This window comes from Thermobia domestica, chromosome 14 (assembly GCF_964235325.1).
Source record: "Thermobia domestica chromosome 14, izTheDome1.hap1.1, whole genome shotgun sequence".
Taxonomy (NCBI): Eukaryota; Metazoa; Arthropoda; class Insecta; order Zygentoma; family Lepismatidae; genus Thermobia; species Thermobia domestica.
In genome coordinates this window covers 63,952,777-63,976,015 of record NC_137467.1, presented here as the reverse complement: position 1 = coordinate 63,976,015, position 23,239 = coordinate 63,952,777, and the positions used below count along the sequence as shown (strand labels likewise).

The 23,239-nt window shown below is 32.6% G+C and overlaps 1 protein-coding gene across 4 annotated transcripts in view; it reads right to left on the bottom strand.

Moving 5' to 3' along the window:
* LOC145669707 (uncharacterized) overlaps positions 1-23,239 on the bottom strand; it is a 925,722-nt gene that overhangs the window by 603,594 nt on the left and 298,889 nt on the right. For all 4 annotated transcript variants that reach the window (XM_081738014.1, XM_081738011.1, XM_081738010.1 and 1 more), the window contains one exon: positions 12,931-13,307. In XM_081738014.1, the coding sequence (XP_081594140.1) occupies positions 12,931-13,307 (377 nt within the window). The remainder of the gene's footprint in view (positions 1-12,930; positions 13,308-23,239) is intronic.

The following is a 23,239-nucleotide window of genomic DNA, read 5'->3' as shown; positions in this document are numbered from 1 at the left end:
ATGACGGATAAAATCATGTGTGGAAACTACTGCACCCTTGTGGTAGATTTTTAAATGGAGTGCGATTCCTCTAAGAGTACGCATTTTCTTTCCTTCAAGAGTACGCGCGCACTCTTGGAGGACTATGTTGACAATTGAATTTGTCTATCAGAGTGGAACACCTTGTGAGATTCTTTCCCAATTCTGACATCATCTATACAGCGTTTTTTTTTTAATCTTGCTTCAGCTGCATTAGAAACCCTACAACTATAAACCGTATAATTACCTTTCATCTACAACGAAATAGAAGCAAATTAACACTAACTTGTATAGAAATAATACGTGCAAATTTTCGCTGTCTTGAAATTGTTGTCTGTCAATCAGTTCGAACAGAAGGTCATTATTTCCTTTTTTATTCTAGAATGAAGAATGCCGTACTACAAAAGAAAATCGAACCGGACCCTTGTGTTTACGGAGGACGTGATGGATGAATGTAGGAGACGATTGGAAGGTGGAGACAGTAAAAGAGGTATCGCTGCTTCTCTTGGCATCAACGAATCCACTCTTCGGAAACGACTAAAACCGACAGTTGTTTTTGTTTTGTTTTAATGAGTACAATCAGGGGCGCACAAAGGAATTTTTGCTGGGGTGTAAATTGTGTATTAAGCTATACAAACCTAAAACAAAATATTTTTAGAAAGTATGCCAGGTTTTAAAATCATGTAGGCAATTACCAGTGTAGGCCTACTAAGCTAGTAGCTTAGTAAAATAAAATTTCTGCATAACACCTACCCCACGCTGTAATGGATATGCTCCTGGATGTGGTTATTTTGTGAATTTTAGTACAGAAATGGGTCAAATGTGTAATTGCTAGTCTTAAGAGAAATTACATTTATTTTCACAAACGTTTTCAGAATTGGGTAAAAATCGCCTGTCTAGACACCACGATATCTTAAGCTTACGCCTATTTATCTCTGAGTGCTGAACATTGTATTTACAATTATTCACAAGAGAATAAGGTTTAAGCTAGTAAACAAATGTGAAGAGGAAAAATTCTAGAACGTTGAATGAAAGAATAAAATTTTAGCTTGTTCTACTTTTAACCCTAAAGTGTTTCCTTGTAGCACTCAGTAATACTTCAAAATGCAAATCATAATAGCAAATACAATAGGCCTGCCTGAAACCGGAACTCAACACTGCGGACTTACTTTCTGAGGCAAGATGAATAGGCTTAGAAACTAAAAGGGCTAAGGTATGATGTGAAGCGCTGGTGATTTACATGGCTTACTAAAGCAATATTAATGTGAATCACCTGATTTATACTATAGCAATGTTTTGTTACGCTATTCCTGAAGTGAATGAAGTAGGACAAAATTTCAGAAAAGCGAGTATGATTATTTTCAGAATTAGTTGACGACTGTGACAAATTGGAACCTACTGCATGAGAATTAACCTTGGAAAAGTGTCTCATAATTAAATTTACTAACATATTGCAGTGAGTTTTTAAATTGGATTTTGTTTAGTTATAGGTCCTGTTTTATTCTTTTTTTAATAAACTTTTCCAGGGTACTGTTCCAACGTCTCTGGGACGGATGAAGTCAACATTTAACCCTCTCCAAGAACAGGAATTGGCTCAATACGCAAGGGACCTGAACTCCATGTTTTACGGTATCACACGCCAGCAAATGATGAACGTTGCGTTCGACTATGCAGAGAGAAATCAGATCAACACAACTTCAACAGAGAGAAGAAGAAAACCGGAAAGAATTGGATATATGCATTTTGCAAAAGGAATAACTTAACATTGCGCTCACCGGAGAAATGCAGCCTTGGAAGAGCAATTGGCTTCAACAAAACTCAATGCACGATATTATTCAGCCACTTGCAGACAGTATTACAAGACAAACAATTTCCATCTCATAGAATGATTAATATGGATGAAAGTGGCATTTCAACTTTCCCAAACAAAATTCAGAAAGTACTTTCGCCGATCGGTAAAAGGCATGTGGGTAAAGTTGTGTCTGGTGAGAGGGGTCAGACGATTACTGTTATTTGTTGCATGTCTCCGACTGGAGTTTACGTGCCTCCAGCCATCATATTTCCCAGAAAGAGAATGAAAATTGAGCTGTATGAAGAAGCGCCTGCAGAAACTTTACCACTGGTCTCAGATTCTGGATACATAACCAGCGAACTGTTTTTGGATTTGTTAAAACATTTCTGGTACTTCGTGAAGCCCAGTCAGAATGATGAAGTGTTGCTCATTCTTGATAACCGCACCACACACTGCACATTGGAAGCAGTGCTGTATTGTAAGGATAATTACATTATCTTACTTTCTCTTTCTCCACATTCAAGCCACATGCTACAGCCCCTTGACAAGGGATTCTTTGGACCTCTGAAGACTGCCTATGCAAGTGAGTGTGACAAATAAATGATCAACCACCCGGGACGAGGAATAACACAAACGGACATTTCCGACATCTTCCGCATTGCATACGAAAGGATTGCAACACTTGAGAAAGCTAGGAGTTCGTGACAGGCTACAGGAATCCACCCCTTTAATCCTGACGTCTTCAGCGATGTAGACTTCCAACCTTCGGATGTCCAATCGATGACCAATGAACAACTGTCTTCTGGTGACAGCGAAGAGAATGGTGCAAGAACATCAGATGTTCCAGATAAACCAGCAGCAGTTCATCCGTCAGCATGTCTGCGCCTACCTAAACACTTAGGTGTACAGAAGAAAAAAAGGGCAGGGAAGAAGTCTGAGATTATGACATCGTCACCATTCAAAAATAATCTTATAGCATCTAGAGAAGCAGCTTGAATAAGCCTAAGGATCAAGTTGATGCCAAGACTGAAGGAAGAAGATGTATGTTTCTGCAGACCAACCAAGATCTTCATCCAAGGAGAAATACTTCTGCCCTGGATGTGATGAGCAGTACATGGAACCAATCACCGAGGATTGGGAGCAGTGTCATGCCTGTAAGAAGTGGTGGCACGAGGCCTGTTCAAATTATGAGGGTCTCGATGTTTTTAAGTGTGATAGCTGTTAATGATCACAAAAAAACAGGTTTTAGATGAAAATTTTGTTATAATGTTTCTATTTGTTTTCTTTCCGCATATAAATTTCTGTTTAGTTTCTGTCTAGTTTGGTATAATTCGGCAGTTTTCAATTTTATTTTAAAATTTCACTTTCTATGCCTAGGTTGATTGTAGCGTTCTCTTGGTTTCCCTCATTATCAAGAATTTGTATATTTTTGATGTTATACTTATATTTGTATTAATTTATATCAATTTTTGCAAAACTAATAAAACTGTGTATCTCTTTTCGAGTATCTGTCATAATTTTCTTTGAATTGTGTAATGTCGTTTTCATTTGCTGTCTTGTAATAGTATTATTCTCATATAACAGATGCGTGCTCTTGGAGGACATACTGCGTACTCTTAAAGGCATAGTCCTTCAAGAGTGCGCAAAGGCATTGTTTTATAACAATGTATCTATTGTTGTAACTATTGCGTCACTGCATTTATATTTGCTTCCAATTTTGATCTTAAGGACTGAATAAAAAATTGTATTAAAAATTAACACTCTGGGTGATTTCCCTTTTCTTCTTTACATGTTCAAAGACTAAGTGCGTTCTCTTTGGGAACTTCCCTTATATACGATTGCCTTGGTAACGCGTGCCCAGTTTACACAATTTTAACATCATTACTAAAAAATTAACAATATGACTCCCTACCAGAAACAACCCCGTTAGATCAATAGAGTGCGTACTCTAAATTATTTATATTTACTAAATAACGTTGGTAGCACATCAACGGACGTACAGAAAATAATTTTTTAAAAAATAAAAAAAATATTACTCAAAACTTTAAGAAGAGAACAACAAAATTAAAATAATACATTTAAGTTTTCGAAATCAATATCTTCAAAATATCATATAATAATATATATTACTATTGAATATTTTAGGTCCATAATTGACAACATTAAAGTAATCACTTCTGGGATAAATTGTTGAATTAAAGGTGTTTATGATTTTATTAGTGGGACTCAGATAACGAAATACTGAAACTTACAAGAGAAACCGTAATCTTGTATTTGTCAGAATTATTGGCCAAAAAAGAAAAGGAGCACGAAACCCATCAATCCGGATTATACGATAGCCAATGCTGCCGATCGAGAGAGTAAGAACCACTGGCTATGAAACAAATGTCTCCTAGATACAATATAAATGTGTCTCAACCACGAGAATTCACCCTTCATGATCACTGTGGAAAGTGATTTTAAAGCTTTCCCCTCACGATCGAAATAAATTGGCTCTTGATTAAGAATATATCGTAAGTGTAGAAAATAAATATCATAAATTAATAATTATATCGATAGCTTTGTGAATAAACATCTACATGGATAACCATTAAAACTAATAATAAAAGAAATGAATATTTCGTCACTGAATACTTAACTTTACAGAGTAGCTAAATTTAAGACATCAAAAAGGGGAGGGAAAGGTAATAGCAAAAAAATATTTCTTAGAACTAAGAGTTCAAAAAGAGAGTGAAAGAGACAGACGATAGGCGTAGTAAGACAAGATAAACTGAGGAAAGATGGCACGAAAATGGTATTCGATCATATCAAAAAGTTACAAGGGTCAATTTTATAGCAAAAAGTGCATCTCCAAAGGCCGAAACATTTGTGTGTCAAATAAGGCCCCAAGGGGTCCTTCCGCCAGAAAGATACAAGTCTGTTCCCTAAATAAGAAACTAATGAAAAAAGAAATGTTTATGAAATTCTCACCATTCACTCTATGCGACTTAATCCGAAAAAGTTACGGCCAGTCGATGCTGAAATGGTGGTTGGGCTGCCTTAATTTTGACATTTCCACAACAAAAATTATGTCCTACGCCACAACGGCAGAGAACAAAGAAAGAACTTAGTTTAGGACGAAGAGAATAGTTGGAAAAAAGAGAAAAAAGGGAAAATATTATAAAAATGGAGTAGCCGAAAATGAAAGAAATTAAATAAAAAATACTGATTACAGGCCAAAATCTTGCTAGTCACGGCCAACCACATAGATGTGACTCCGGAGCGCCATTACTTTGAGCTGCTTCTATAATTAAAAAGAGAAATAAGAAGAAAAAGTGAGGCTGCGCCTTGGTACGAGATTAGTACCGAATAAATGAATTATATATATATATATACAAATGTACCTAACTATGTGGCCAAAAATACAAAAGGCTATACTAAATTATTATACGGTGCCCTCCTTACGATGCGATATATATGGTAAGGGGAAAATCAGTCAACTGTTCAATTAAAATTAGATATAATTAACAATAATCAAGCCCAAGTATGAGTGTATTTATAATAACCACTAAATCTCAGTAATGTTTACTGAAACTAAGTTTCTTAGATTTCATAATTATTAGTCCTCTATAGAACACGATGATTGGTAAATCTTACTCTTTAATAAATTATTTGCTAAACTCTGACTGGTGAAACGAAAGATTCAATACTCCTTAGCTCTGATCGATATGAAATAACATTCCTAGACATACACAAGTCAAATATTGCTATGTCGTAATTATTGAATTCATTGTTTACTACTCACTTGCATAGGAAAGTTTAAAATATTAAGTAGATACGTAATATTACGTTTATTAAACGTAATATTACTTTTAACGCTACTAAGTTATAACATTGTTAACTGATATAATATATTTAATTACCATACACGGAGCTCAACTGAACAATTTTAATGAGACTTGTTACTTAATTAAATATCAACATTTTAAAATCGATTTCTATATTAAGTATGGTTTCCCAATAAACAACATATGAAATACGAATGCGAACATCCGTCGTTACCGTCGATCTAGGTTCGTTAGAAGAAAACTATCCTCTCACATAACGAAATAGACTAAGCTAATTTTAGGTTAAAGACCGAGAATTGTGATACAAAATAGACGCAAGAATATGCACTTAATATGTAATGCACTAAATATATTAGACGTGAAGTAATACGTCATTTGTATCCAGAGATGAATAGTTTTTATACAATAATAAAAAAAATAAATATGTCATCACTTATAAATAAGTCAACCCAACCGCATACAACATTTGCACTCACTACTAAATACATATATTAGAATTAAGCGGAACCTACATATTCTGAATTAACTAACTATTGAAAATTTAAGTAATCATTTTCACTGCTTTGGGCTGTTGTGGTTGAAGAAATAAATTATCAAAATTTTGTACTTTAACTTCACATCTTTAAAAGGAGATTTATGCTGAAATATCTGGGCTCTTTGTGAGGGAAAGTGACCCTAAAAAATAAATAACTTTACTAACCCATTGTTATTGAGCAGGAGCTCGCAAACAAGATTTACACATGCATATTGAAAAGCATGCCCGCACAAATAAACATGTTAAATGCCGCCATTAGCCTACCTCTAGTGTTGTAAAAAAAACGGTTTTTTTCTGTGAAGTTTTTTTTCAATAAAAAGCATCGTTCTTTTTCATGTTTTTTTTCAAATGTCTGTTTTTTTTCTAGCAACTATTATTTATTGATTTATGTTGCAGATTATTGAAATAGTCAACAGAACTTGAGTCGAAGCCTTCGTAACTTACAAATCGTTTGTTTCTTTGTACCTATACTACGAGCAAAATTATGTGATTATTCCTTTCGGACCCAGGTCATTTTTGGCATTTTCCTACATTTTCAGTTAGTGACTTATTGCTCAAAAACCATTCATTCGATTGATATAGTTAAAGCCTTGCTTTTTAGAAAATGGAAGTGGCTATGTTTTGGTGTAAGTTGCATTGCTGTGTTGCCAACTGGTGGGAAATTATTGAGGGAAATGTAAGGGTGAAAATTTAAAAAAATCCCTAACCGAATTTCAAATTTTTTTGCATCTAGCACCACTGCTGCTATATGGGTTCAAGTCACTTAAAAAATTTCTTTGGTATGTTCACAAGGTACAGTGAAATTCTGAACTCGCTGGCTTCCATTCAAAGAGGGAAAGAAAAAATTCTCTGTCATCATACTCATGAAATTTTGACACTTTTTACGCCTCAGAAGCAAAAATCAACAGATATGTCGGAGATACAGCTTCTATAATTATCCGATTGAAACTTTTTATGGTGCGTTCTGTAGGGCAAAGAAGAAACTTTCAGATAGTGGTACGTTTGTTTCAATGTAGCTAGCAAAAGGGTAATAATAGAGGGGAAAAGAGAAATTTTCCGAATTTTTCACCTAAAATCGGAATTAATTGTTTTGGCTAGAAACACTGACATCAGACAGACAAAAACTATCTGAAAATAAGCCTTAGTACTCTAAGAATATATCCCACAAGTATCATGGCAATATCTAACAAAGTAAGCATAAAAGTTTTAAAAAATATCTCATTCTACCTCAGAAATTTACCATTTTCTTACCATTTCCAGAACATAGTATATTATAAACCTCAATTGTACTTCCCCTAATTATTCTAGTGAAATTTTTATGGTGCTCTGTGTAGACTAAGGACGAAGCTTTTTAGACACTGGTACGTTAGTTCGAATGTAGCCAAAAAGAGGGAAATAATAGAAAAAAAGGTATTTTTTTCCAAAATTTGACCCTGAAATCCAGAATTAAAATTTTCTGTAGCTGGCAACACTGGTATCACACACACACACACACACAAACTATCTTAAAATAAACTTTGGTATCCCTCTAATATATCCTATAAGTATTGTGACGATATCTAATAAAGTAAGCATGTCAATAAAAATCTCTCAATTTACCTTAAAAAATCACAAGTTATCTTTCCAATTAGAGAACAAAGTCTACTGTAAACCTCAACTGTACTTCCCCTAATTATCCTATTGAAACTTTCTATAGTGCGTTGTGTAGGGCAAAGACGATACTTTCAGATACTGGTACGTTTGTTCCGATATAGCCAACAAGAGGGAAATAATAGAGACAAAACACATAATTTTCCGAAAATTTCCCCCTAAAATCTGGAATTAAAATTTTTCTATAGCTGGCAACATGCTGCCAGACAGACGCAAACTATCTTAAATTAAACATGGGCACACCACTAATATATCATACAAGTATTATGGCGATATTTAAGGAACAAAGCTTCTAATTACCAAAAATATATTACGGTAAAGAGAAAAGTAGGGGAAAACTAGAAAAATCAAGAATTAGAACCTAAATACGAATTTTTCGTGCGGCCCCTAATTATCCCATTGTAACGATCTGTACTTGCGTTTGGTAACTAAGGACAAATGTTCGATTGGCGTACGTTGACTTGCACTCGGACATATAGGCACGGATTTATAAACAAAAATTTCGAATTTTTTGCCCAAATTTAGGGAAACTTTAATTGCTCTAACTGGCAGCACTGCGCGCAGGCCAGTCCAATTGATGTCAACAGTTAGGTATGCATCCGAGGTATCTACCGGGTAAGTCTTAAGGTTTTTCTACAACAAAGAGAGCTACAGAAAAAAAAAGAAATAAAGGAAATTCGAAATTAGAAAATTCTCGAATTTTTGACTGGGGAGAAATTTGAGAAGGAAATTCGACACCAGAAGAAAAAGAAATTAATATGGTAAACTATGGTCCAACCATATTTGGCATGAATAATATCCCGATATCTTAATTAGTGTCCAGCAGGAGCGGATTAAAAAAGTGGCACACCCGTGTGTGCCACTTTGGCCAACTGGGCCACCGAGTGTACATTTGATTACATTTTTTGACTACTAAAACGTGTTCTTGTTGTAGTTATAATCTCGACTAATAATAATATCGTTGTTGTAACCAATAACTTTATAAGGAAAATTTTCTCTCCTTTTTACATCTTAGTTGGAACACTGTTGGTGAGAAATGCAGGGTGTTTCAAAATGAATATCGGGGTTTTAAGTTTTCGTAGCACTTATTACATTTTACGTACAATTATATGCAATGCATCAAGTAAAATAGCACCTCAAACAGTCTTTGCTACAAGTGTTCGATGTGAGATTCATTCGTCACAAGACACACATCTAGTCGATAGGCGAGAAAGGCCCATAAACTTTCCGCCATATGGCACAAAACACAATCAATTTAGAGGAGTCTCGTTTCAACTGTACCATCTGCTGAGGATCTGCTGACCTCCAGGTAAAAACATTATGAGTGTTCACATTAGCTCTTAGGTGAAATGTCGATTTATCACTTAAGACGACACGATCCAGAAAATCTTCATTGTTATACAGCAATATTTCACTTGCGAAATTGGCACGTAAACCGTAATCTGTAGACTTTAGACCTGTAACAACTGCAAACGATAAGGACATAGTTGCAAGCGTATCCTTAATATTCTTCACACAGATGGTTGCACTGTAACTACAGATTCAATCTTTATTAAAACACAAAAAGCTTTCTGCTCTCCAGTCTCCATCTTTGCTACTTGCTCTTTCTAACGGCAGACAGAATAAACAATGCATGTGCATGCGTGCGTACAAAACTGTTTGAGTTGCTCTTCCATTTGATATAATATTTATAATTGTAAGTTAATTGTAATAGATACTACAAAGTTTCAAAACACTAATATTAATTTTGAAGCACCCTGCACTACTTCAAATTGCGTCATCCTATATTCATGTTTTGTATATACATATCATCAGAGCCGGCCCTAGGCAATTTGTTGCCCTGTGCAATGGCATAATTTGCCACCTACCCCTTTCTCCAGAAAGAACAAATCTTAAAAGTTATGATTTTAAGTATGGTACTCCAGCATGAACAACGAAGGGGAGGGTAAGTGCAGTTGCACTCAGAAAGGCTTAAATACTACTAAATCCCGTTGTGTCTGTTTTTTCTTTAAATATCAATCTATTATGTTAGTGAAAGATAACGCAAACACACCTGCAGAGGAAAGATGGTAATCCCTTTTATAGAATTCAATATCGAGCTTCAGTCTCAATGTATCAGTTTACAATTCCAGTGCAACTAACTCTTTCATCTTTATTTTTTGATTTTTCTTCTACCTGTGTTAACATTAAAAAAAATTGTTTCTATCTTCAATGATAAGGAACTTGTTTCTGATAAAAACATGACTAGTTGTCAAATCAAAACTGCGATAACTTACTAAATAAAACAGATATTCGCTACTATTCGAGAATTGAACTTTTGCATTTGACAACAATCAAGCAATTTATGCTTGGATTTATTCGACCATTCGCTTTAGCATTGTCCATGTGATCTTAAACTCATGCAACCTAAACATAATTTATGAATGTAGTTTTCAAAAAGGTCAGCTTAGTAAATGTAACTACCATCATCGTGAAGTCTGTTTCCAACAAGAAATATTTAATTTAAATAATATACTTACGACAGATTTTGCCGTACCCTCCAAACTTGCCGCTCCACGCAAATGCACGTGTTGCATATATGGTAGAGCCGGCTCTGCATATCATATATATCTAGTCGACAATTTTTATATATGAGATTTAGAAAAATACTAGTACGCAAATTAGTATTAGTTTTTACCTTTAGACAAGTTATTTGAATTTTATTCTGTTCGTGACATTATTTTCGTATTTATTAAAGGCCTGCTTTCACGAAAAAACAAAATTTCATTTCTACTTTTATTTCTTAGTTGATATTGATGAAAACTGCTGAAACCCGAATTGCTAGCAGGTATGGTATTCATGTAAATTGTAAAATATTTGTATCGTATCAGTATTTAGCGTTTAATTTATGTTGCATTTTACGGTGATTACACCTACATAAAAATTTTTCATACTTAAATAGACGTAAGATGCATTACAAACGACTATTTGAAAAAAAAACGAAATTTAGAAAAAAACGAGAGGCAATGTATTTTTTCTAAAAAAAACGTACATTTCTGAAAAAATACGAACGGTTTTCTTTTCTGTTTACAACACTACCTAGCTCTACACCCAATTCACTAAAGTAATTGAGCCAGCTGCGTAACAAACCGAAAAAATAGTTCAATGGGAGGGAGAATTACTCGAGGCAAAAAAATCTCCAAAATTAATTTCACTGAACACTTGTTAAAAAAGACACTGCTTCGATGCAATTCCCATTCCTATATCTACAACTATCATGGCGGTTCCTGTCAATCGTTGAGAATTTTAAATTTTCTTTGTTTCTGCGTAAAGATTGCTATTATTCGTGAAATTGCAGTTCTATGTTGCTACTAAGTGTTTAATCATATTTATTTTGACACAAATTTACCTGGTTTTGCTGCAGCCTATCACATTTCCATAAATTTCGGACAGCGTGAATATGCACGACCTTTGTCCTTCAAACTGTATTGAGAAGGGCACTATTTTTATGGCGCCAAACTACTGAGTCAAGACAAATTACCAATAAACTGCTAGATTCTTTCGCTGAGCGAAGGAAATCGAATAATAAATAGTTTAACTGAATTAATATTTTTTTTGCCAAAATATTGGTATCTCATCGGGCTGAAGGTTAACGTGGATATTCTTTTTGACACGGCATTGACAAATAACTTGGGAAATTCGCATATAATTAATGAAATATGTTTTAACTCAAGAACAAAAGCATAGATCGTGGTTTCGTCAGTGAGCTGTCCGTATATGGAAAGAACATATAGAGAAATCAAAAAATTTAGAAATGCCTTAAAATTTCACTATTTAATTTAAACGAAGATTTATATTTAAAACATGAATAATTAATTATTTTACGCTTAAGTAAGTACGTATAAACGTTATACAGGGTTGTCAAAACATTTAGGTAAGGGGACCTGCATAAAAAAAATTAGATGGTAAATTAGATGATAACTGTGTGGGTATAGATTCATAAAAAAACATGAGCATGAATCAACAAATAATTGATAAAATATTGGAAAAAATGAGAGAGGAGTTTCCCTTTGGAAGGGAAATTCATATTCACGCTGTCTCTCGCCTACATTATCTAACTACAAGAGATAGTGAATAAGAATCGACATTATGAAGATGGGATTTTAGGAGCAGCAAAATGTTCTGTATTCGGAATCCAGAAAAGATGGTGCTGGTTGCGAAATCTGTAAAGAAAATAAAAATGAGGTTTGAAAAGTCAAAGAATGACTATGAAAAATGTTAGATGAAAATAAATGCTAGGAAGAAGAAAAATATGGTGATTGAAATGAAACGGTCGGTGTCAAATACACATAAGGAAAGTAGAATAGGTATCTAGTTCTGTTCTCGGTAGTATTATTAGTGATGATATGAATTACGAAGGTTAAATAAACGTTAGAATAGAAATTGCAAAAAAATATTTTACGAGGAAAAATAGCCTATGCTCTGAGATTTTGAATAAAGACTTAACAAAACAACTCATAATTTGTTTGAGTGATTGTATTCTACGGAGAAGACACAAGAATATTAAGAAAAAAAGATGGGAAACGACTGGAAGCTTTCGAAATGTGGTTGTGCAGTTGAGTGGACACACTTAGCTGGGTCGAGTGGAAAATGTATGTGAATGAGATGTTCTGGGAGAAAAGGAGAATTTTAGTTATTATATAAAGGATAAAAAGAAACTAGTTGGAACATTGACTAACAATACATTGCACCATGAGGGGTGTTGTAGATGGTATGATTGTTGAAAAGAGAGAAGCAAAAGAAACTACAATAAATTGTCCTACGCTACCAAAACAAGAAAATTGTATATGAAGACGAATATGCTATCTGAAGATCGTTTACTAAGGAAGCTTTTCAGTCCCAGCAGGTGACCTACCAATAATGTTAGAATACCAATTATTATTATTATTATTATAAATAATAATAATAATATTACTATATCATTACTTTATAATTTGATATTAAATGTTTTATGGCATTACTAAGAATCACTTACTTTCTGACAACATGTTAATTTGACACTTTAAAAGCGTTTTGGAGTATATGTTTTAATTTAGAATCAAAAGTATTTTAAAAAACTCAATACTTACATCCTTCGTAGTAATTGCAGAACCACAGCGTTTATAGTACGGATAAACACCTGGTGAGAATTGGGTCCAATAAAAAATTTTATAGTGGTCTATACTCGCGTTGTCGGTACATCTTGTTAAATATGAGCTTGAATTTATTTTATCAGAGTCGTACGAGTAGTCATCTTTATAGTCATTGTAAGTCAGTCTCAACAGATAGAGCTTAGCATCCCATGTCTTACCAGGTTGTAACAGCGTAAGAAGAGTCATTTTCTCACCACCTTCTACAAGCGCAAACATAATGAATCCACCATGAGGCATTTTTAGTCGAAATTTGAAAGATACTGTTCCACGAAATTCGTAGTACTCAGAATATTTCCCTTCGACTATTTCACGTTCTAAGAATAAACAAAAAGACATAAAGTTATTAATAAAAAGTTAAGAAAAGATTCACAAATAGTTATTCCCTATAAATTGCTTAAAATAAAACGACTTCGCTTCCGTTTTATATTCCTACAAGATATTCTACACATGAATTCCTTACAATTTATTTTAAATGTATTACTTAATAAATTTGCATACGTTATTGATATAGTTCTCATTGTTTTTGTCAGTAGTGGAAAATGGATCGATATGAGGCCAGCTGAGGCCATATGAGGCCAACTCACAAGCCCCTGAGAAATTGAGCACCGTACACCGTGACCCCACGGTCTTTTACGACCTACATTTTAGGGGTGAATTTATTCCCTTTTATGAGCACTTTTTAGGGGGTGTACTCGTTCTCTTTTATGACCACCTTTTAGGGGGTGAACTCGTTCCCTTTTATGAGCATATTTTTCAACCCCTACGAACATCACACAGCAGAGCAGATAACACATAAGACTCGTTCCCTTTTATGAGCACATTTTTCAACCCTTTAGCATCAGACTACATAGCGCATCAGACAGAGACTACGAAACATAGCAGGGGTGAACATAACGAACATAGCAGAGAATAGGGGTGGACTCGATTACGAACACACAGCACAGCTAATAAAAGAGTATGGTATATTTTCCAACCCCTATTTGAACATAGCATGGCTTACGTGAACCCACGGTCTTTTACGACCTCCATTTTAGGGGTGAACTCGTTCTCTTTTATGAGCATATTTTCCAATCCCTACGAACACATAGCAGAGGTGTATTTGTTTTCAACCCCTTAGCATCAGACTACATAACATATCAGATCAAACCCCTATTTGAACATAGCAGAGATTACATAAGAATACGGGGGTGTATTCCACCCCTAATGAACATAGCAGAGAATAGGGGTGTACTCGTTACCTTTCAACCCCTATTTTAACATAGCAGAAATATAGCGAAGATTAAACATAGTCCATTTTAAAGGTTGTACTCATTCTCTTTTATGATCACTTTTTCCAACCCCTATTTTAATGTAACATAGCAGTTGGTCTATTTTTCCACCCCTATTTGAACTCGTTCCCTTTTCCAACCCCTATTCGAACATAACAGAACTAGTAAAAGACTATGGCTTATTTTTCAACAACACATAGCAGACATAAGACTACGGGGGGGTGTACTCGTTCTCATTTTTCAACCCCTACTTGAACATAACAGATAATACATTCTAACCCTATAGCAAAGATTCTTTTAAGGAGTGAACTTGTTCTAACCTGTATTTGAACATAACAAAGATTATTTAAAGATTGCAGAGGAATGCGAACTTCCGTGTTTATTATCAGTTACATAATAACTTCCGCCAGATGTGGATAATTCTCATTACGTCATTCATCCGGATTTTAAAAACATTGAGCTAGTTTTCTCTTTAACAGAAAATACGGTCATTCAACGATAGGATTGAAAAAAAAAAGGAATCCCCGAACGTAATGCAATCAATCACAAAGGTATATGTTGATCGCTCGCGGTATAACTTGTCATTCAACGATAGGATTAAAAAAAGAGGGGAATCCCCGACCGTGACTCATCCCTATTGCGCAATATTGCGCAATGCATTCCCACAGGTATAAAAGACTGATCGAGATGTTTTTTTGTAATCACTTCCTTTTTGGTGTTTGAAGTGTAAAGTTCAGATTTTTTGTGTGTGTGTTTATATTATTAGTGTGGTTTTGTTTTCCTTTTTAGGTGAGACATTTTATAATAATAATATTATATTATAAAAACTCACTTCAGAATTATTATAGTAACACTGAGTTATTTAAAAAATGGCAACAAAAAAGGTTAAATCAACTACTATCAATTCACCAACTGATACTCTATTTAATAATAATTTGAAAAAAATCATTTTAAAATGTGATACTGTTTTAAAGGAGGATAGTGGATGTTTTTTAAATAATAAAAGAAAAGGCTGTTTAGATATATTAAAACAAGAACAAACTAGTACATCTTTTAAAGTAAATTTTTCTTTGGCTACAACTTTTGTAAAACCAGTAGATTTAGAAACATGTAGATTCTTTGTAAATAGTGGTAACGAAATTATTTTACCGAGTACAGATGTGAATTCTAAAATTGAAAAACTATTTAATAAAATTTTAGTTGAACAAGAAAATAGAGCAATTTTAAATTGGGGTGGTCTTTATGTTCTGAACCAAACCATCACTTAGAAATTAAAATCAGTAAATATGATCCTCTGTCAGCTTCATCATTTATAAAATTACCTCAATGGATTTTACCCAAAAAGAAATGTGTTATAAATATTCAAAATAACGATAATAGATGTTTTATGTATAGTATTCTAGGTGCGTTGCATCCCGCAAAAGAACATCCACATCGTGTGAATAATTACATACAATATATTAATACTTTATTACCGTTATTTGAAAAAACGAATATAAAATTCCCCGTCGAAGTAGAACACATAAGCAAATTTGAACATAGGTATAATTCCGTATTTACTAAGGAACAAATTTCTATTAATATATATGGCATTGATTATGATAAATGAAACAATTTTTCCGTTACATATAAGCGAAAACACATCTGTATTTAAACGTATAGATTTACTGTATTGTGAAGAAAATTGCAACAGTCATTATTGTCTTATAAAAATCTCAATTCGTTATTGAAAAGTCATAAAGAGAAAACTTATGTAAAATTGCCTCAATGGATTTTATCCAAAAAGAAATGTGTTATAAATATTCAAAATAACGATAATAGATGTTTTATGTATAGTATTCTAGCTGCGTTGCATCCCGCAAAAGAACATCCACATCGTGTGAATAATTACATAAAATATATTAATACTTTATTATCTTTATTTGAAAAAAACGAATATAAAATTTCCAGTCGAAATAGAACACATAAGCAAATTTGAACATATGTATAATTCTGTATTTACTAAGGAACAAATTTCTATTAATATATATATGGCATTAATTATAATAATGAAACAATTTTTCCGTTACGTATAAGCGAAAATACAGGTGTATTTAAACATATAGATTTATTATATTTAAACTCTCATTATTGTTTAATTACAAATTTAAATGGTTTAGTTAGACACCAGTTAGGTATTCACCAAACATTTATTTGTAGACGATGTTTAGTATCTTTTTATAACAAATCAAAATTAGATGAACATGACAAATTATGTAAAGAACACACTGCAACCAAAATTAACATGCCGAAACAAGAAGTTTTAAAATTTCGAAATTTGAAATTATTACAGAATGATGTGATAATAGTTGCAGATTTTGAAAGTTTATTAAAACCTATAAATAAACAAAGTGGATCTCATACAATACAAATTCAGCAACATATACCATGCAGTTTTGGTTATAGTGTATGTTGGAGTAGCAACTATATGAAATCAGATTTAGTTATTTATCGGGGAGAAAATGTATCGATGAAGTTTATGTCTGCTATGGAGAATGAATTATGAAAAATCATAAACATATTAGATCAACAAAAACCATTAATACCATTAAATAGTTCTCAGTTACAGGAGTTTAATCTATCCACTGAATGCTCTGTTTGCGATATTAAATATACGAGTAACAATAGAAAAGTTAAACATCATAACCATTTAACTGGTCAGTATATTGCCACGGTGTGCAACAATTGCAATTTACAAATTAAACGTCAAAGTAATTTTATCCCTGTATTTTTCCATAATTTGTCTGGGTATGATGCACATTTATTTGTGAAAGAATTAGGTTGCACCCCTGGCAATATTTCGGTAATTGCTGAAAGCACTGAGAAATACATCACATTCTCTAAGCACTTTAATTTTAATTTTAGACCTATCGAGTTACGTTTTGTAGACTTATTTAAATTCCTGCCGTACAGTCTCGAAAATTTGGTGTCAAAATTAAAACCTGAGCAATTCGTCTATACAAAGCAATATTTTTCTGATGATAAGTTCCCTTTAATTCTTCGTAAGGGAATTTATTATTATGATTACATAACAAATTTAGATACATTTAATGAAATTGTATTTCCTGAAAGAAAGGCATTTAATAGCAAATTGAATGGAACACAAATTTCCGAGACTGATTATCAATATGCAAAACTGATTTGGCGTGTGTTTAAATGCGAAAATTTAGGGGACTACCACGATATATATTTAAAATGTGATGTACTTCTCACAGCAGATGTGTTGGAGAATTTTAGAAAGACATGTTTAAATGCTTTTTGCATTGATCCGATTAATTGCTTTACTGCACTTGGGTTGGCATGGCAAGCCATGTTATATAAAACAAAAATTGAACTTCAACTTTTATCAGATATCAATATGTATATGTTTGTAGAAAAATCGATTCGCGGAGGTATTACTCAAGCTGTGTTAAGGTATGCCAAAGCTAATAATCCCTACGTACATGATTTTGATGCGGAAAAAGAAAAATCTTATTTACTCTATATTGACATGAACAATCTGTACGGACTATCAATGATTGACTATTTACCATATGGTGGTTTTCGGTGGGAGGATAAAATTGACAATTGGCAAGACAAAAATAAAATTATCAATTGGCCCACGGATAGTGAGTGGGTTTTTTTTCTAGAAGTGGACTTAGAGTATCCAAATTATTTACACGAATACCATTCTGATTTTCCGTGTGCTCTCACTAATGAAGTTCCACCGAATGGTAAATACTTAAAATTACTATTGACACTTAAATCGAAATCGAATTATATCTTGCATTATAGAGTATTACAATTTTATCTAAAACAAGGTTTAATATTGGCAAAAGTACATAAAATATTATGGTTTCGTCAATCTAAATGGCTTGAATCTTATATACAAGAAAATACTCAACGCCGTGCAAATGCTACAATTGAATTTGAAAAAGATTTCTATAAGTTATTAAATAATGCTGTATACGGAAAGACAATGGAGAATGTACGAAAACGCATTGATATAAAATTAATTAACAATGAAAAAAGTGTAAAAGATTAGTAGCACAAGATCAGTTTCAAAATTGGGTAAAATTAATAGATAATCTTGCATTATTCCATATGTTAAAAAAATCTGTAACTTTAAATAAAACGATCTATGTAGGAGCTACAGTTTTGGAATTATCAAAATTAGCAATGTATGAATTCCATTATAATATAATGAAACCTCGATATGGAGATAAGATTAGCATTACTTATATGGATACTGACTCTTTCATTTACTATATTAAAACCGACAATATTTATAAAGATATAAAAGACATGATTGAGTATTTTGATACCTCAATTTTTTCTCAACCTAATCCGTATGATATTCCATGGAAAAATAAAAAAGCCTTAGGTAAAATGAAAGATGAATTAGGTGGACTTCCCATTATTGAATATGTTGGTTTACGAGCAAAAAATTATGCAATAAAAACTGGTGAAAATAAAGAATTGAAAAATGTAAAGGGATCAAGAAAAATGTAGTTAAAGAACAAATTACGTTTGACGATTATAAATCATATCTATTTCAAAACGAAACGATTCATAAAACACAATTTGAAATTAAAAGCAAATACCATAATTTAACAACAAATCAGGTAACAAAATTAGCGTTAGATCCGTATGATGAGAAGAGAAAAATTTTAAATTGTAATATACATACTATTCCTTGTGGGTATCATAATAAAGATTTAACATATACGATTTGTATATTGTAAATATGATATAATTTTTTTGGATATATTAGTATTAAAAAATATGTCACAATCAGTTCGAGAACAAATAGTTGCAGAATTACATAAAAGTGCAAGACGAAACTATCCTCGAATACCCGTTATAACGAAAGGTATTCATGATTTATGGCAAGCTGATATAGTTGAAACGAATAGTGGCAAATTGAAAGGTCTAGCAAAAATTAATCGAAATTTCAAATATTTATTAACTGTCATAGATACATTCTCTAAATATGCTTGGGCTATTCCTGTGAAAAATAAAACTGGGAAAGAAATTACACAAGCATTTATAACAGTACTGAGAAAAGCAAACAAAAGCCCTAATTTTTTTACAAACTGACAGGGGTCGAGAATTTTATAATTCAGAGTTTCAGAAGGCGATGAACCAAAATAACATTAAACATTATTCTACGTACAGTGATGTGAAAGCAAGTATTATTGAAAGATTTAATAGATCATTACGTAATTTAATGTGGAGAAAATTTACACTGCAGGGAAATTATAAATGGATTGGCATTCTTCCGGAATTACTACATAAATATAATAATACTATTGATTCCACTATTAAAATGAAACCTATCGACGCTATTAAAAAAGAAAATGAAAAACATCTATTGACAAACATCTATTGCAAAATTTTTTCTGTGATAAAAAGAAAAAGTAAATTTAAGATGGGTGAATATGTAAGAATTAGTAAACTTAAGCGTCCTGGTTTTGATAGAGGTTTTACACGCAATTGGAGTACAGAAATGTTTCGAATTGCTAAAGTTTTCTTCATTAATCCTCCGACATATCACTTAGTAGACTCAAATAATAAACCTATTGAAGGAAGATTTTACGGATACGAATTACAAATAACGAAATTTCCAAAAACATATTTAATTGAAAAAGTTTTGCGAATGAAAAATAATGAAATGGTTAGGTCTGCCAAAAAGTGAAAATTCTTGGATCGATTTAAAACATACTATATTGTAAAAAGAAATAAAAGTCAAGAATTTATAGGTGAAGCATGTCGTCACAAGTATTTTAAATTCTAGCAACACTGTAAATTTTCGTTCTTCAACAAACGCTGTTTTTTTTATGTAAAGGAGAAAAGAAAGCAATATATCTGTAATAGAGATGGAATGGAAAATTCCTTTTACATGAATGGTAGCAGGTCCTACAGGCTGTGGAAAATCATATTTTGTTAAAACATTTATGACCATTATAGTTAGTTATTTAAAAATATTGTATGGTGTTATGGTGAATGGCAGCCGTTGTATGATACTCTTTCAGACTGCACGTTTAAAGAAGGTTCACCTCAAAATAATGAATTTCAAGCACACGAAGGTCCACATCTTGTCATTATTGATGATTTAATGCGTGAGTGTGACCATCGGGTTGTAGATATTTTTACTAAGGGTAGCCATCATAGAAATATAAGTGTAATATTATTAACAAAGAATATTTTTCATCAACAAAAAGGAATGCGGGTTATTACGTTAAATTGTCATTATATTGTTTGTTTTAAAAATCCTAGAGACCAAGCTCAAATTAATTATCTCGCACGACAATTGTATCCAGGTAATACAAAATTTATTCAAGAAGCATATCAAGATGCAATTCGAATTGCACATGGTTATTTACTCTTTGATTTAAAAGAAAATACTCCTGATGAGCAGCGAGTTCGAACAAATATCTTTCCAACAGATTCTTTTAAATATGTTTATGTACCTGTAAAAAATAATTGTAATATGGTTTATATTCTAACAACTATTTGTGCTTTAATAGCCGTAAAAAATGATTAGTAAGGAAAATGCACATTTGTTAAAACTTTTAGCAAAGTCAAAACTGAAAGCGCGTAAGGCAATTTTACAAAATGCAGATCCTGATTTAATTCGCTCTATTTGTGAATGTTCCTATAACGTATTACAGGGAAATGTTCCATTAAATAAAACAGAGATAAATAAGCTAAAAAATATAAAAAGGAACTGAGATATTTGGTGAAAAAAGGTCCGTCATTAAAACAAAAGAAAAAATGAATAATTATACAAAAAGGTGGTTTTCTTACTGCATTGCTTGCACCTATTTTAGGAGGTATACTATCTAGTTTAATTAAATAATTATGCAAAACGCACAAAAACTTATTTTAATCTCACCAGAAAAATTACATCATTATCAAACGATATCTAATCTTGATGACGAAATGCAAGAAATTTTAAATAATAAAAGTTTAAATGCAGAAGAAAAATGGACAAGATATAGAGAAGTCTTACAAAAATATTTAAATATTATTCAAAAACCGGCAGGAGTTACAACAGCAACTACTACTACTACTACTACTACTACTACTACTACTACGGAGGAAGAAGGAGAAGAGGATGATGATGAGGAGGATGATGATGAGGAAATAATATCTACTCTCCCTGAAATTTGTAAACGTAAAGCAAGACCTTTATTACGTAAATTGAAACAAAATCCAAATATTCAATGGGACGATAATGGAAATGTGAATATTAATAATAAATTTATTCCAGGTGCAAATATAGTGGATTTGATATCCGATTTTGTTAGATGTCGTAAGAAAAATATTTCAGTTGCCGGCTGGAAACCTTTTGCTACATTATTAGCAAAAGCCAATATACCCTTAGAGTACATTGGTAATCCTCAACGAATAGATTATATTAGAAAACTAACAGAAGACGAAGAAGACGAAGAGGATGGTCCTCCACCCCGTAAACCTATAAGCAATAATAATAATATTCTATTGTAATCTATTGATATTTTTAAGTATATAGAAAGAAAGATGGATGAGCCCTACCTTAATTATTACACACATCAAGCAGGAGGTGATTATAACGTGTATATAGGTACAGCATATCAAGAAGGTTATGGCATTGGTAGTTTTCTAGGAGGTTTATTTCGTACTGTATTTCCTTTATTAAAACAAGGTGCAAAAACTGTTGGTAAAGAATTGATACGTACAGGAATTAATGTAGCAGGAGATGTACTAGATAATAATAGACCTATTGAAGATTCTTTGCATGATCGATGGCAAGAAGCTAAAACAAATTTAAAAAATAAAGCTCAAAATAAATTAAATCAGGTGTTGGAAGGATCTGGAAGAAGAAAAAAAAGAAAGTTCATTTTAGTGGTGGTGGTGTGAAACGGATAAAAAGATCCAAATATATTTTTGATTGATTGATTGACTATGGAGCAAAGTGATATGGAGCAAGTTTTTTTCTCACACTTCCTAGCACTAGTTCTATGAAATATTTTCCTCAAAATACTCTTGCTTGTTATACTACTAAATTATATCAACCTATTGTACTGGAAAAGGGAGTGTGGGAAACAGCTGTTGTTGAAGTACATTATACAAGTTCATTTCAGAATGTTTCGAAATATACAAATAATATTTATTATCGTCTCATGAATACAAAAAACTGGAAAATAACTCAAATCTTACGAGGCCACTATTCTCATGTTGATGATATTCTATCTCAATGATAAAAGTGATATATTAAATTTACAATTAAAAGTCAAAGCATCAGTGAAACGAATTGAGGTTAATAGAGTAATAAAAGATCAAGAGAAGCATATACAAGTACGCCTATCTCCTGAAATAGCCAGAATACTAGGTTTTGATCATATTCAACAAGAAGATATTGCAGTTGTTCATCATGCTCGTTATCCACCTGATTTACAAAAAGCGCTACCTACACTTATGTATATTTACAGTGATATTGTAGAACCACAAATGGTGGGTGACACCGTAGCTCCATTGTTACGTATTATAAATACAAATATTACAGAGCATGGTATTAATAATGTACATATTTTTGATAATCCTCATTATGTGCCAGTGCAACGTAAACAATTTGATCAAATTATTATTGATTTAAGAGATAGTACAGGTAATCCACTTCCTTTCCAATATGGCAGTGTATGTGTAAAATTACATTTTCGTAGACGTAATATGGTATTGTAAATTTTACCATGTGTGAATATTAATAGTAAGAAACGAAAATGCAGTGTGAGTGTATGAAATCAGAATTAGATTTATTTGCTGGTTTACCCACTCAAACCAGTATTATAGGTAATAAAATAGTTCCATATAAGCCTGTGGCTTCAATAGCAGATAATGCACCAATAGAATTTGTAGTCCCCGGTCATGGGGATGACTATATTGACTTACCGCACACAATGTTATATGTTAAAGGT